Genomic DNA, 17,238 nt, shown 5'->3' with positions numbered 1-17,238 from the left:
AAACGGCTCATATTGTGCATTAATTTTGTTGATTTTTTTTAATTAACTAGGCAAGACTTAGAAGACTAGTCTTTGTTGCCATGAAAACATATTCACCCACATAACCATTAATCCAAAATATACATTTACTGTGAAAACCATTAGAACATTGATAACACTGTTGATTTAATCACTAAAACATTAAATCTTTCTTCAATAATTTAACAACCAGTTAACAATAGCAAAAAAATCTAACATTCAAAATTTGCCTTGAATGTAAATGGGACAGTACTGTAAATTACAGAATATACGGTTTTCACATTTAGGCATACACTTGCACTGCTCATTAAAATGGACTGAACATACAAAACGTACACTCGGCCATACAGACTTCATGGCAAAAAAACTCAGTAGATTAAAAGGGAAGTTAATGTACCAAACGAGGGGGGGGAACTTCCAGATTTGGAATTGTCTCGCCACCAAAGCTTGTACTTGCAACACAAGTAAAGCACTTTAATAGACAGAAGGTAAAGAGGGAAGCGATGCTCAACCCCAGAACACGGGGTGTGTCAAAAGGGAGCGAAGAAAAACCATGAAATGGATCACAAAACCCAAAAACACAACCCTATAGAACAACCATGGGCTACATGGAAAAAAAGCATGGAAACGGAAATGACGGTAACAGAAATAAATTGTTCCAGACAGATAAATAAAAACATTTGGACTGGCCATAATGCAACTTATATAAGACATCAAACATCCAGAAAAGCGGGACATCAGAGCGATTGGGGAGAATAAATTGACAAAGAAAAAAACACTCATATGATTGGTAAGACATACAAACCTGGGGCAGCTGCTTCGCGCGGGGCCCCTCCTCCGGGGCGAGACAGAGCAAGGAGTAGGGCTGACAAGCAAGGAGAGGGGCTGGGCAACGAGTAGGTAGTGCCACTCAGATTCACACAACAGAACCAAACGGCTGCGGGAGAATAAGGAAGGAGAAAGAACAGAACGGGCAAGATGAGCCAGGGGCCAACAATGAGGGGAATGCGTCAGTAAAAAAGAAGAGGCCGTGACCAATCAGTGCCAGGGGCAATGCCGTGAAGGGTCCATGGGCGACCAATGAGGGGGCGATAGGCAGGGTGGAAGGCGAGAACCCGCACTAAGAAGGTGTGAGTGTTGGGGGCGGGTGGGGGGGCGACGTCCATCTGGGAAAACCAAACACCGAAAAATCGGCCGTGAGCAACAGCCCAAAGGACCTTCTACTATCTCTGTCGGAGAGAGATGGCAGGGAACAGAGCCTCATAAACGCAGGGAGCACATGGCGGGCGACAAGGCCAAAGCAAAGAAAGACCACAGCTCCGTCAGGAGGGAGAGGATTTGTGAAGGACTAGGTACCAACAATGATAGAACACGACACTCGCCTGAAACGTAGATGTGCGCAAGAGAGGGGGCCCAATGAGAACCGGTAACGGGTAAGTAGAGACTGGAAGATCAACGTGGGGCAGGAGTCAGCCCATATGTATATATAGGTAAAGTCATTGACGAGGACATAGACCCCAAAGGACCGTTAGGAGGTTTTGGGAGCGATCGCCGAAGACATACCGCTCACAATAACATACGTAAAGCGCATGAAGAGTGAGTCGGATAGCATGGGATGATCAGGTGTTACCAGGTAGGCGTTTTGTACGAATAGTTTAAAAAAATTCATACATACACCAAAGCGATAGAAAAATCATATTTTTTATATCATAAACCCCTGACCTTTAACCCAAACTGTAACTCACCGAGCTACTGGGTTCAAATGTCTTGGAGGCCATCCGGACGCTGGCACTAAGAGAGAGAGACACAGAGAGAGATTGAGAGGAGAGAGAGAGAGAGAGGAGAGAGATGGAGAGGAGAGATAGAGAGATTGAAAGGATAGAGAGGAGAGATTGGGAGGAGAGAGAGATTGAAAGACAAAGTTGGAGAAAATAAAAGATAATTGATCATCAAACATAACAGCCATGATGTAGCAAGCATCACAGTCAGAGGTGTGTATGTTAGAGCTCTGCTACCCGACCTGAACCCGACATTATACATCGGCATAGGGGGTAGGGCCTGTTTTTTCATCAATATCTGGTCTGATTTATTAATTCAACCATTTTAAAAACAAGCACACATAGAACTTGAAAAAGACATACATGCATGCACATGAGTACAATCATTGAGGATAACACAAAGTCTGGGACTTATTTCCATTGTGGTCCTCTTTAGACAAGATGGCAAGATCCAACACAGAGAGATAATAAAACATAAAAACAAAGAAGAACATCCATCTCATCATTGCAGTTGCATCGTAAGAAAGTACCTTATCCAGCACCTGTTTCGGCACATATGATCAAGACCTGGTCGTCCCTAACATGGAACATAATATAGAACACTAATAGAACTACATCAATGTAAAAACGGCACACCTAGCCTACATATCAATACACACAAACTACAKTACCYASRTATCAATACACACAAACTACAGTACCTACATATCAATACACACAATCTACAGTACCTAGGTCAAATAGGGGAGATGCATTTTGCCGTGAAGTGTTGCTGAATCTGTTTTTTAAAACCAGGTTTTCTGTTCATTTGAGCAATATGAGCTGGAAGAGAGTTTCATGCAATAATGCCTCTATATAATACGGTACACTTTTTTGAATATGTTCTGGATTTGGGGACTGTGAAAAGACCCCTGGTGGCATGTCTGGTGGGGTAAGTGTGTGTGTCAGAGCTGTGTGTAAGTTGACTATGCAAACAATTAGGGATTTTCAACACATGAATGTTTCTTATAAAAAGAAGAAGTGATGCAGTCAGTCTCTCCTCAACTCTTAGCCAAGAGAGACTGGCTGCATAGTATTTATATCAGCCCTCTGATTAAAATGAAGAGTAAGACGTGCTGCTCTGTTTTGAGCCAGCTGCAGTTTAACTAAATCTAATTGTATTTGTCACATGCGCCGAATACAACAGGTACAACCGTGACAGTGAAATGCTTCTTAACCAACAAAGTTTTAAGAAGTTTTAAGAAAAAAAAGTTAAGTAAAAATTGAAAATAAAAGTTACAAATAATTAAACAGCAGCAGTAAAATAACAATAGCGAGGTTACAGTTGAAGTTTACATGCAATTAGGTTGGAGTCATTAAAACTTGTTTTTCAACCACTACACAAATGTCTTGTTTACAAACTATAGTTTTGGTAAGTCGGTTAGGACATCTACTTTGTGCTTGACACAAGTAATTTTTCCAACAATTGTTAACAGACAGATTATTTCACTGTATCACAATTCCAGTGGGACAAAAGTTTACATACACTAAGTTGACTGTGCCTTTAAACAGCTTGGAAAATTCCAGAAAATAATGTCATGGCTTTAGAAGCTTCTGATAGGCTAATTGACATAATTTGAGTCAATTGGAGGTGTACCTGTGGAAGTATTTCAAGGCCCTACCCCTTCAAACTCAGTGCCTCTTTGCTTGACATCATCGGAAAATCAAAAGAAATCAGCCAAGACCTCAAAAAAAAATGGTAGACCTCCACAGCCTGGTTTACCTTGGGAGCAATTTCCAAACGCATGAAGGTACCACGTTCATCTGTACAAACAATAGTACGCCAGTATAAACACCATGGGACCCCGCAGCCGTCTACCGCTCAGGAAGGAGACGCGTTCTGTCTCCTAGAGATGAACGTACTTTGGTGCGAAAAGTGCAAATCATCCAGAACAACAGCAAAGGACCTTTTTAATTTTTAAACATTTATTTTCACCTTTATTTAACCAGGTAGGCAGTTGAGAAAAGTTCTCATTACAACTGTGACTGGCAAGATAAAGCAAAGCAGTGCGACACAAACAAAACAGAGTTACACATGGAATAAACAAACGTATAGTCAATAACACATTAGAAAAAGTCTATATAACTTGCAGACTTGTTTACGGCTGCTGTGCGTTTTGTTGCCAACCTTACTTTGCTACCTGGCAACTTTACGGTTTTTACTTTTTAATTACCGTTTATATTTTTTGTTTTTCCCTCTTTTCATTCAACTTTTTCACTCCGAACGCTTTATCTGGAAGTGGTTCGTCAGGACTCCACCAGCCGAAGCTAAGTAGTAACATTAACATGATGTCTTCTAATTGCAGTCGCTGTACTCATAATATACAGGAGAACGATCGCTTATGGCGAGGATAGCCGTGCTGCAACCCCAGCTTCGACGCCAATCGTTAGGCAAGGGTAATTTCAGTGTAGGAAAGTATGAAACAGCGTCTGTGCCACCAGTAAGACAGATAGTAACTTAGTATAAATCCCCCCGCACAGTCCCCGCAGCAGCCGGACAACTTTCTCATGGCTTCTGGAGGGAAATGCTGTAGGAATGCTCAACGGTGTCGCCATTCAGCCGACAGAAACTTTCAAACCGGTTTCCCCATTAAGCAGCGAGTCGGAGTCATGAGCCAAGCCTTCTCTGGTCTCTAACTCCTCCGTTACGGGTCTGAGACGCCGAAGATTCCCACCATTAGCTCTGACAAATGAAAACGCTAGTCATTGGCGACTCCATTACCGCAGTATGAGACTTAAAACGAATCATCAGGCGATCATACACTGTTTACCACGACGGGCAGGGCTACCGACGTTAAGGCTAATCTGAAGATGGTGCTGGCTAAAGCTAAAACTGGTGAGTGTAGAGAGTATAGAGATATTGTTATCCACGTCGGCACCAACGATGTTAGGATGAAACAGTCAGAGGTCACCAAACGCAACATAGCTTCAGCGTGTAAATCAGCTAGAAAGATGTGTCGGCATCGAGTAATTGTCTCTGGCCCACCCAGTTAGGGGAGTGATGAGCTCTAAGCCAGAGTCTCACAACTCAATCGCTGGTTGAAACTTTTTCTGCCCCTCCCAAAAGATAGAATTTGTAGATAATTGGCCCTCTTTCTGGGACTACCCACAAACAGGACCAAGCCTGGCCTGGTGAGGAGTGACAGACTCCATCCTAGCTGGAGGGGTGCTCTCATCTTATCTACGAACATAGACAGCTCTAACTCCCCTAGCTCCACAATGAAATAGGGTGCAGGCCTGGCAGCAGGCTGTTAGCCAGCCTGCCAGCTTAGTGGAGTCTGCCACTAGCACAGTCAGTGTAGTCAGCTCAGCTATCCCCATTGAGACCGTGTCTGTGCCTCGACCTAGGTTGGGCAAAACTAAGATGGCGGTGTTCGCCTAGCAATCTCACTAGAATAAAGACCTCCTCCATTCCTGCCATTATTGAAGAGATCGTGATACATCACATCTCAAAATAGGTTACTTAATGTTAGATCCCTCACTTCAAAGGCAGTTATAGTCAATGAACTAATCACTGATCATAATCTTGATGTGATTGGCCTGACTGAACATGGCTTAAGCCTGATGAATTTACTGTGTTAAATGAGGCCTCACCTCCTGGTTACACTAGTTACCATATCCCCTGTGCATCCCGCAAAGGCCGAAGTGTTGCTAACATTTACGATAGCAAATTTCAATTTACAAAAACCCCCGACGTTTTCGTTTTTTGAGCTTCCAGTCATGAAATCTATGCCGCCTACTCAAGCGCTTTTTATAGCTACTGTTTACAGGCCTCCTGGGCCATATACAGCGTTCCTCAATAAGTTGCTATCGGACCTTGTAGTCATAGCAGATGATATTCCAATTTTTGGTTACTTTAATATTACATGGAAAAGTCCACAGACTCACTCCAAAAAGGCTTTCGGAGCTTCATCGACTCAGTGGTTTTGTCCAACATGTCTCTGAGCTACTCACTGCCACAGTCATACTCTGGACCTAGTTTTGTCCCATGGAATAAATGTTGTGGATCTTAATGTTTTCCTCATAATCCTGGACTATCGGACCACCATTTTATTACTTTGCAATCGCAACAAATAATCTGCTCAGACCCCAACCAACGAGCATCAAAAGTCGTGCTATAAATTCTCAGACAACCCAAAGATTCCTTGATGCCCTTTCAGACTCCTCTGCCTATCCAAAAAATCAGTTAAACACCTAACTGAGGAACTCAATTTAACCTTGCGCAATACCCTAGATGCAGTTGCACCCTAAAAACGAAAAACATTTGTCATAAGAAACTAGCCCCTGGTATACAGAAAATACCCGAGCTCTGAAGCAAGCTTCCAGAAAATTGGAACGGAAATGGAGCCACACCAAACTGGAAGTCTTCCGACTAGCTTGGAACGACAGTACCGTGCAGTATCGAAGAGCCCTCACTGCTGCTCGATCATCCTATTTTTCTAACTTAATTGAGGAAAATACGAACTATCCTACACTTATTTTTGATACTGTCCCAAAGCTAACTAAAAAGCAGCATTCCCCAAGAGGATGGTTTTCACTCAGCAGTATAAATTCATGAACTTCTTTGAGAAAAGATCATGATCATTAGAAAGCAAATTACGGACTCCTCTTTAAATCTGCGTATTCCTCCAAAGCTCAGTTGTCCTGAGTCTGCACAACTCTGCCAGGACCTAGGATCAAGGGAGAAACTCAAGTGTTTTAGTACTATATCTCTTGACACAATGATGAAAATAATCATGGCCTCTAAACCTTCAAGCTGCATACTGGACCCTATTCCAACTAAACTACTGAAAGAGCTGCTTCCTGCGCTTGGCCCTCCTATGTTGAACATAATAAACGACTCAGCCAATATAAAAAACTATCGGCCTATATCGAATCTTCCATTCCTCTCAAACATTTTTGAAAAAGCTGTTGCGCAGCAACTCACTGCCTTCCTGAAGACAAACAATGTATACAAAATGCTTCAGTCTGGTTTTAGACCCCATCATAGCACTGAGACTGCACTTGTGAAGGTGGTAAATTACCTTTTAATGGTGTCAGACTGAGGCTCTGCATCTGTCCTCGTGCTCCTAGACCTTAGTGCTGCTTTTGATACCATCGATCACCACATTCTTTTGAGAGATTGGAAAACCAAATTGGTCTACACGGACAAGTTCTGGCCTGATTTAGATCTTATCTGTCGGAAAGATATCAGTTTGTCTCTGTGAATGGGTTTGTCCTCTGACAAATCAACTGTAAATTTCGGTGTTCCTCAAGGTTCCGTTTTAGGACCACTATTGTTTTCACTATATATTTTACCTCTTGGGGATGTCATTCGAAAACATAATGTTAACTTTCACTGCTATGCGGATGACACACAGCTGTACATTTCAATGAACCATGCAAAGCCCCAAAATTTCCCTCGCTAGAAGCCTTTGTTTCAGACATAAGGAAGTGGGTGGCTGCAAACTTTCTACTTTTAAACTCGGACAAAACAGAGATGCTTGTTTTAGTCCCAAGAAACAAAGAGATCTTCTGTTGGATCTGACAATTAATCTTGATGGTTGCACAGTCGTCTCAAATAAAGCTGTGAAGGACTTCGGCATTACTCTAGACCCTGATCTCTCTTTTGACAAACATATCAAGACTGTTTCAAGGACAGCTGTTTTCCATCTACGTAACATTGCAAAAATCAGAAACGTTCTGTCCAAAAATGATGCAGAAAAATTAATCCATGCTTTTGTTACTTCTAGGTTAAACTACTGCAATACTCTACTTTCCTGCTACCCGGATAAAGCACTATAAACTTCAGTTAGTGCTAAATACGGCTGCTAGAATCCTGACTAGAACCAAAAAATTTGATCATATTACTCCAGTGCTAGCCTCCCTACACTGGCTTTCTTTTAAGGCAAGGGCTGATTTCAAGGTTTTACTGCTAACCTACAAAGCATTACATGGGCTTGCTCCTACCTATTTTTCCGATTTGTGCCTGCCGTACATACCTACACGTACGCTACGGTCACAAGATGCAGGCCTCCTAATTGTCCCTAGAATTTCTAAGCAAACAGCTGGAGGCAGGCTTTCTCCTATAGAGCTCAATTTTTATGGAATGGTCTACCTACCCATGTGAGAGACGCAGACTCAACCTCTCAGTTGAGTCTCAACCTTTTAAGTCTTTACTGAAGACTCGTCTCTTCAGTAGGTCATATGATGAGTGTAGTCTGGCCCAGGAGTGTGAAGGTGAACGGAAAGGCTCTGGAGCAACGAACCGCCCTTGCTGTCTCTTCCATGCCGTCCCGTTAGGAGGGTGCGTCACTTGAGTGGGTTGAGTCACTGACGTGATCTTCCTGTCTGGGTTGCGCCCCCCCTTGTTTGTGCTGTGGTGGAGATCTTTGTGGGCTATACTCTGCCTTGTCTCAGGATGGTAATTGGTGTTGAAGATATCTCTCTAGTGGTGTGGGGGCTGTGCTTTGGCAAAGTGGGTGGGGTTATATCCTGTCTGTTTGGTCCTGTCCGGGGGTATTATTGGATGTGGCCACAGTGTCTCCTGACCCCTCCTGTCTCAGCCTCCAGTATTTTTGCTGCAGTAGTTCATGTGCCGGGGGGCTTGGGTCAGTCTGTTATATATGGAGTTCTTATCCGGTGTGCTTGTGTGTATTTAAGTATGATCTCTCTAATTATCTCTTTCTTTCTCTCTCTCTCAGAGGACCTAAGCCCTAGGACCATGCCTCAGGACTACCTGGCATGATGACTCCTTGCTGTCCCCAGTCCACCTGGCCGTGCTGCTGCTCCAGTTAACTGTTCTGCCTGCGGCTATGGAACCCTGACCTGTTCACCGGACGTGCTACTCTCCCAGACCTGCTGTTCTCAACTCTCTAGAGACAGCAGGAGCGGTAGAGATACTCTCATTGATCAGCTATGAAAAGCCAACTGACATTTACTCCTGAGGTGCTGACTTGTTGCACCCTCGACAACTACTGTTATTATTATAATTTGACCATGCTGGTCATTTATGACATTTGAACATCTTGGCCATGAACTGTTATAATCTCCACCCCGGCACAGCCAGGAAAGGACTGGCCACACCTCATAGCCTGTTCCTCTCTAGGTTTCTTCCTAGGTTTTCAAATCGAATCAAAGTGTGTGTCACGGTGCGCCGAATACAACAGGTGTAGACCTACAGTGAAACGTACTTACAGGCCTAACCAATAGTGCGGAAAAAAAGGTATGTTTGTGTGTAGGTAAGTAAAGAAATAAAACAACAGTAAAAATACATTTGAAAAAGAAGTAGCAAGGCTATATACAGACACCGGTTAGTCAGGCTGATTGAGGGTAGATGTACATGTAGATATTGCTAAAGTGACTATGCATATATGATGAACAGAGAGTAGCGAGAAGCGTAAAAAGAGGGGTTGGCGGGTGGTGGGACACCATGCAGATAGCCGGTTAGCCAATGTGCGGGAGCACTGGTTGGTCGGCCCAATTGAGGTAGTATGTACATGAATGTATAGTTAAAGTGACTATGCATATATGATTAACAGAGAGTAGCAGCAGCGTAAAAAAGAGGGGTTGGGGGGATGGGGGGCCACACAATGCAAATAGTCCGGGTAGCCATTTGATTACCTGTTCAGGAGTCTTATGTCTTTGGGGTAAAAACTGTTGAGAAGCCTTTTTGTCTTGACTTGGCACTGTGGTACCGCTTCCATGCGGTAGTAGAGAGAACAGTCTATGGCTGGGGTCTTTAACAATTTTTAGGGCCTTCCTCTGACACTGCCTGGTGTAGAGGTCCTGGATGGCAGGCAGCTTAGCCCCAGTGATGTACTAGGCCGTACACACTACCCTCTGTAGTGCCTTGCGGTCAGAGGCCGAGCAATTGTCGTACCAGGCAGTGATGCCACCAGTCAGGATGCTCTCAATGTTGCAGCTGTAGAAACTTTTGAGGATCTCAGGACCCATGCCAAATCTTTTTAGTTTCCTGAGGGGGAATAGGCTTTGTCGTGCCCTCTTCACGACTGTCTTGGTGGTTTGGACCATTCTAGTTTGTTTTTGATGTGGACACCAAGGAACTTGAAACTCTCAACCTGTTCCACTACGTCACTGGGCAGCTCACGGCTGTGCTTCCCTTTGTAGTTTGTAATTGTTTGTAAGCCCTCCCAAATCCACGAGCGTCGGAACCGGTTGTAGTACAATTCAATCTTAGTCCTGTATCTTTGCTTTGCCTGTTTGCATGGTTCGTCGATGGGCAATAGCGGAATTTCTTGTAAGCTTCCGGGTTAGAGGCCAGTTGAAAGCAGCAGCTCTACCCTTTAGCTAAGTGCAGATGTTGCCAGTAATACATGGCTTCTGGTTGGGATATGTACGTACAGTCACTGTGRGGACGACGTCATCAATGCACTTATTGATGAAGTCAGTGACTAATGTGTTGTACTCCTCAATGCCATCGGAAGAATCCTGGAACATATTTCAGTCTGTGCTAGAAAGAGTCCTGTAGCTTAGTATCTGCTTCATCTGACCACTTTCTTGTCGACCGAGTCACTGGTGCTTCCGGCTTTAGATTTTGTTCGTAAGCAGGAATCAGAAGAAAATAATTGTCAGATTTGCCAAATGGATAGCGATGGAGAGATTTGTACGCATCTCTGTATGTGGAGTAAAAGCGGTCTAGAATTTTTTCCCCCTCTGGTTGCACATTTAACATGCTGGTAGAAATGAGGTAAAACGGATTTGAGTTTCCCTGCATTAAAGTCCCCGGCCACTAGGAGCACCGCCTCTGGATGAGCGCTTTCCTGTTTGCTATACAGCTCATTGAGTGTTGTCCTGTCTGCTTATGGCCTTATACAGCTCATTTAGTGCAGTCTTAGTGCTAGCATCGGTTTGTGGTGGTAAATAGACAGCTACGAAAAATACAGATGAAAACTCTCTTGGTAAATAGTGTGGTCTACAGTTTATCATGAGATACTCTACCTCAGGCGAGCAAAACCTCAAGACTTCCTTAGATTTTGTSCACCAGTTGTTGTTTACAAATATACATAGACCGCCACCCCTTGTCTTACCAGAGGCCACTGCTCTGCCAAAAAAGCTTAACACCCGCCAGCTGTATGTTGTTCATGTCGTCGTTCAGCCACGACTCGGTGAAACAGATTACAGTTTTTAATGTCCCGTTGGTAGGATATGCGTGATCGTAGTTCGTCTATTTTATTATCGATTGATTGTACGTTGGCTAATTGGACCGAAGGTAAAGGTAGATTACCCTCTCAGCATCGGATCCTTACAAGGCACCAGGACCTTCGTCCCCGATATCTCCGTCTCTTTCTGCTGCGAATGATGGGGATGAAGGCCTTGTCGGGCGTCTGGAGTAAATCCTTCCCTTCCTTCTACGACTCGTTGAAGAAAAAGTATTCCTCCAGTACGGGGTGAGTAACCGCTGTCCTGATACCTAGAAGCTCTTTTCGGTCATAAGACACGGTGGCTAAAACATGATGTACAAAATAAGTTACAAATAACGCGAAAAAACATACACAATAGCACAATTGGTTAAATGATGGTAAAACGGCAGCCATCTCCTTCGGCGCCATTAGGTCAACTAGGTCTTTCTTTGCAGCACTTCAATGGACCATAAAAAAGAAAAAACACCAGTCTCAATGTCAACAGTGAAGAGGCGACTCCAGAATGCTGGCCTTCTAGACAGCACAGAACAGCGCAAACTGGCTCTGCAAAGAAAAAGCCATATCTCAGACTGGYCAATAAAAATCTAATATTAAGATGGGCAAAATAACACAGACACTGGACAGAGGAACTCTACCTAGAAGGCCAGAATCCCGGAGTCGCCTCTTCACTGTTGACATTGAGACTGGTGTTTTGTGGGTACTATTTCATGAAGCTGCCAGTTGAGGACTATTTCATGAAGCTGCCAGTTGAGGCGTCTGTTTCTCAAACTAGACACTCTAATGTACTTGTCCTCTTGCTCAGTTGTGCACCGGGGCCTCCCACTTCTCTTTCTATTCTGGTTAGAGCCAGTTTGCGCTGTTCTGTGAATGGAGTAGTACACAGCATTGTACAAGATCTTCAGTTTCTTGGCAATTTCTCGCATGGAATAGCCTTCATTTATCAGAACAAGAATAGATTGATCAGTTTCAGAAGAAAGTGCTTTGTTTATGGCCATTTTGAGCCTGTAATCGAACCCACAAATGCTGATGCTCAACTAGTTTAAAGAAGGTTTTATTGCTTTATTGCTTTATTGCCAGTTTTATTGCTTCTTTAATTAGCACAACTATTTTCAGCTGTGCTAACATAATTGCCTTTTAAAATGATAAACTTAGATTAGCTAACACAATGTCCTATTGGAACACAGGAGTGATAGTTGCTGATAATGGGCCTCTGTACGCATTCCATTAAAAATCTGCCATTTCCAGCTACAATAGTAATTTACAATATCAACAATGTCTACACTGTATTTCTGATCAATTTTATGTTATTTTAATGGACAGAAAATGTGCTTTTCTTTCAAAAACAAGGACATTTCTAAGTGACCCCAAACATTTGAACGGTAGTGTATATTATACAACAACAGGTCAAGAGAGAGAACGGGGAGAGAGACGGACACCGGTCAATAATATCAAAGTCTGCATTGCAATCTCACAGTACAGCTCCCACAATCTTTTTCTTGTTAATTTCTTTCAACCAATCGTCATTCATTTGTGTCAGTGCAGTACATGTTGAGTGCCCTTCTCTATAAGCATGCTGTAAGTTTGCTAAGAGCTGGCAGCAAGCCGATAGGTCTGCTGTTAGAACCAGTAAAGGCCACTTTACCACTCTTGGGTAGCGGAATGACTTTGGCTTCCCTCCAGGCCTGAGGACAAACACTTTCCTCTCGGCTCAGATTAAAGATATGACAGATAGGAGTGGCTATAGAGTCAGCCACCATCCTCAGTAGCTTTCCATCTAAGTTGTCAATGCCAGGAGGTTTGTCATTATTAATCGATAACAATCATTTTTCCATCTCTCCCACACTACCTTTACAAAATTGAAACTTGCAATGCTTTTCTTATACATTTATCTGTGCATTAGTACGATGGCTCACTGTTCGCTGTTGGCCTAAATTCCTGCCTAAATTTGCCCACCTTGCCAATGAAGTAATAATTAAAATAATTGGCACAATCAAATGGTTTTGTGATGAATAAACCATCTGATTCGATGAAGGATGTTGAATTTGTCTTTCTGCCTAGAATTGTATTTAATGTACCCCAAAGTGTGTATTTTTTGATAATTATTTTTGTCATTGACCTAGGCTTCATAATATAGTTTTGTCTTGTTGTTTAAAAACTTCTTTGGGCTGCAATCCCGACACAGGTACACTTATGACAACATCCAGCTCAAGTGCAGGGCGCGAAATTCAAAATCTAGTTTGTTAAAATATTTAACTTTCACACATTAACAAGTCCAATACAGCATATGAAAGGTAGACATCTTGTGAATCAAGCCAACATGTCCGATTTTTAAAATGTTTTACAGGGAAGACAAAATATGTAAATCTATTAGCTAACCACGTCAGCAAAAGACAGCACTTTTCTAACTCCATCAGTTTTTTACTCCGTCACTAGCTATCACTAATTCGACAAATAAGATATATATAGCCACTACCAGAAAACAACTTTCATAAGATGACAGTCTGTATACATATAATTATTTGTATAGCATATGTTTTTTTGACCAAAATGTGCATATTTATGGTATCAAATCATAAATTACATTTCAGCTACCAATCAGAATATTGCAGCGAAAAGCCGAGCCATAACACTTACAAGACACAACGTCAGCAATAACTACATTACTCATCATAAACATCATGAGAAACATTACTATCATGTGTGGCCTGTGCAGCATGAAAGACCAGGATTCTTGTTGTGATCTCCAGACGAAGTATTTGTTCCGATTTTTTAAATGTTTTTTTAACAGCGAAAACAAAATGTAGCGCTCTGTGTTGCATAGCCACAATAGCAGACCACTTGGGGCGCCCGGCGACCAGTTTGACATGCACGACAGATATATTGAAATAACATTATAAATTGGTCTTACTTTGGGGGATGATCTTTCATCAGAATGTTGATCAGGGTGGTCCTTTGTCATGATAAGTCGTTGGTTTGGAGTCAGAATGGCAATTTCCTTCTCTCACTTAGCATGTGGCACTGGTCGACTGGCACGGATTTGTCCAACGTAAAAAAAGTCAGAGAACGGAACACGGCAAAAACTCCCGAAAAAATTCAAATAATCTGATTAAACTATATTCGAAAAAACATACATTAGAATGATAATGGTCTCATTTTCAAATAAACGCCGGAGATTGTTCCCGTCCAAGAACAGCAGCAAAACAGAACGCAATATCACTCCCAAGTCGCGCGCATTCCGACTTCGGAAGTGGTCGGTCACGTCAAAGAAATTGCCTCTTATTCAACCTCTGAACAAGATGAACCGAAAATGTCTTCTCTCACACCCTCTTGACACCCAGAGGAAGGCGTATGGAGTGTAAGTAGGGTCTTACGTATAATGACCATGTATAGGCATAACGTTGAAGCGAGCATAGATTTCTGACATTCTACTTCTTGGTCAGGGAAAGTGCTGCCAAATGACTTCTGTACCACTCAGAGAAAAAATTAGAACGGTTTTAGAAACTAGAGATTGTTTTCTATCCAATATTAATAATAATATGCATATTGTAAGAGCAAAAATTGATTAAGAGGCCGTTTGAAAATTGGCACATATTTTCCAGTTTTTCAATACGCCCCCTGCAGCCATAACAGGTTATTAATCACATAATTTCTCAATTTACAGGAAGTCAGCCAGTCAGATGTGGTGTCAGAATTATTAGCCCCTCCTTTTTCCCATCTCTTCTTCGATTCCTCATCAATCCATGGAACAGTTCTAACAGTCAGTTTCAAGGTAGATGTTTAGCAATAATTGAAGGGGCAATTTAATAAATTCATCAAGTGCAGCGCCTGGATGCTCCTCATTAATCACATCAGACCAACACATATTTGTAACATCATCCACATAAGAGTCACAGCAAAATATTTTTTATTGATCTTTATACACTATTATAAACCTTTTGGAACTTTGKYTTTCCTGGATATAGACACTATATTGTGATCACTGCATCCAATGGGTACRGATACAGCTTTAGAACAAAGTTCTACAGTATTAGTAAAATGTGATCAATACATGTGGATGATCTTATTCATGTAGTTTTCTAAACAGCCTGGTAGGTTGATTAATAACCTGAACCAGATTACAGGCACTGGTTACAGTGAGAAGCTTCCTGTTGAGCGGACAGATCATAAAAACCTGTCAATATTCAGGTCCCCAAGAAAGTAGACCTCTCTGTTAACATCACATACACTATCAAGAATTTTACACATTATTTAGAAACTGACTCTCAGCACTTGGTGGCCTATAGCAACAACCCAAATGAGTAGGCTTAAGATGAGGCAGGTGAACCTGCAACCACAACACTTCAATAACACTTGACATGAGACCTTCTCTAAGTATTACAGGGATATAGCTCTGAATATATATATATATATATATATATATATATATATATATTGTGGTATCCCAGGAGGTCTACCACGGGGGATAGTAATAGAGGGGAGGTACGTGAGGCGATGTTGGCTCCCTCTGCTGGGAATATGGGAGCTGGGCACCCCGACACGGACAGCTCCAAGTGGAGGTAATTAGAGGAAAGTGCCAAACAACCGTGGAGGCCAAATAAAAGGAGCAAGGTGACACACCGCGTGAGAGAACGGGGAGAGAGACGGACACCAGTCAAGAGAGAGAAGGGGGAGAGACGGACACCAGTCAAGAGAGAGAAGGGGGAGAGACGGACACCAGTCAAGAGAGAGAACGGGGAGAGAGACGGACACCAGTCAAGAGAGAACGGGGAGAGAGACGGACACCAGTCAAGAGAGAGAAGGGGGAGAGACGGACACCAGAGAATTGCTGTCATCTTGATGTTCTCCTGTTGAAACTCATTGAGCTGACCCTGGGAGAACTAAAAACTGTTCTTCAGGTCCTGGACCTCTCTGGTCAGGTCGTCCATTCTGTTATTAGTTGACTCCACCAGTATTGTTCTTCAGGTCCTGGACCTCTCTGGTCAGGTCGTCCATTCTGTTATTAGTTGACTCCACCAGTATTGTTTTCAGGTCCTGGACCTCTCTGGTCAGGTCGTCCATTCTGTTATTAGTAGAATCCACCAGTAGTTGGACAAAAACTTGAAGCTATTTCTTGTTGTTGTAAACAACTTCTTGTTCAACTCTTTTGTTTTGTTAAAAAAAATCCTTCACCTGTGATAGAGACCCCTGTTCCACTGGCATTGGTCTCTTTCATGGTAGCAACGTAGGCTATGCTGTGACTCCTTGCAGTTCCAGACAGGGAAGGTCACAGGGAAGATGGAAACAGCAACAAACAGCAGAAATCGGATCAGCCACAAGCCTGGGCTGCGTTCAAGCCCTCAAGGAAACCCCTCTAGCTTGATAGACAGCTAACAGTGGCAGCTACTAAGCCAAGCAGCCCTCAAACCCAGATTGGTCCGCAGGACAGATAGTAGCGTCAACTGATGCCAACAACGTAGCGGGATCCAAACTCAAAAGGTAGCTAGCTAGTAACCAAACACTTTTTCAGAGACTTTCAAAACAACAAACCAAGCTCTCTCTCGTTCTGCGTTCAAAAGGAAGTGACGACATGCACTTGATGGCCAGTCATTCAGAGTCTTTCAGAATACCTCAAACATGGCCTTAAATTTGGCAGAAGCCATCGGGCAATGGTGAATGTCATGGGCATGGGTAGGGCTCGGGCTTATCTAATGGGTGTGTCTGTTACCTCCTCTGTAAAGGCATGCTTTCCTCCTCTTCTTCCTCAGCATCTGTGGACAGAGAGAGCATGTGATGGTAAAGACAGTAGTACTGTATGTAATGTAATAACCTGTGTGTGATGGTAAAGACAGTAGTACTGTATGTAATGTATAACCTGTGTGTGATGGTAAAGACAGTAGTACTGTATGTAATGTATAACCTGTGTGTGATGGTAAAGACAGTAGTACTGTATGTAATGTATAACCTGTGTGTGATGGTAAAGACAGTAGTACTGTATGTAATGTATAACCTGTGTGTGATGGTAAAGACAGTAGTACTGTATGTAATGTATAACCTGTGTGTGTGATGGTAAAGACAGTAGTACTGTATGTAATGTATAACCTGTGTGTGTGATGGTAAAGACAGTAGTACTGTATGTAATGTATACCTGTGTGTGATGGTAAAGACAGTAGTACTGTATGTAATGTAAACCTGTGTGTGATGGTAAAGACAGTAGTACTGTATGTAATGTATAACCTGTGTGTGTGATGGTAAAGACAGTAGTACTGTATGTAATTATAACC

General features: G+C 42.6%; 1 protein-coding gene across 1 annotated transcript in view; it reads right to left on the bottom strand.

Annotated features, from left to right (window-relative positions):
- Window positions 1–17,238, bottom strand: part of lad1 (ladinin) — a gene marked incomplete at its 3' end in the record, with an annotated part of 63,946 nt that overhangs the window by 24,611 nt on the left and 22,097 nt on the right. Inside the window, exons 5-6 of the mRNA XM_070440865.1 lie at window positions 16,683–16,725; window positions 1,764–1,809 (exon numbers count right to left, since the gene is read on the bottom strand). Coding sequence (XP_070296966.1) covers window positions 1,764–1,809; window positions 16,683–16,725 — 89 coding nt within the window. The remainder of the gene's footprint in view (window positions 1–1,763; window positions 1,810–16,682; window positions 16,726–17,238) is intronic.

This window comes from Salvelinus sp. IW2-2015, unplaced genomic scaffold (genome assembly GCF_002910315.2).
Source record: "Salvelinus sp. IW2-2015 unplaced genomic scaffold, ASM291031v2 Un_scaffold3085, whole genome shotgun sequence".
Classification (NCBI taxonomy): Eukaryota; Metazoa; Chordata; class Actinopteri; order Salmoniformes; family Salmonidae; genus Salvelinus; species Salvelinus sp. IW2-2015.
Note: the sequence above shows the minus strand (reverse complement) of the source record. Positions and strands in the feature narration are given on the sequence as shown.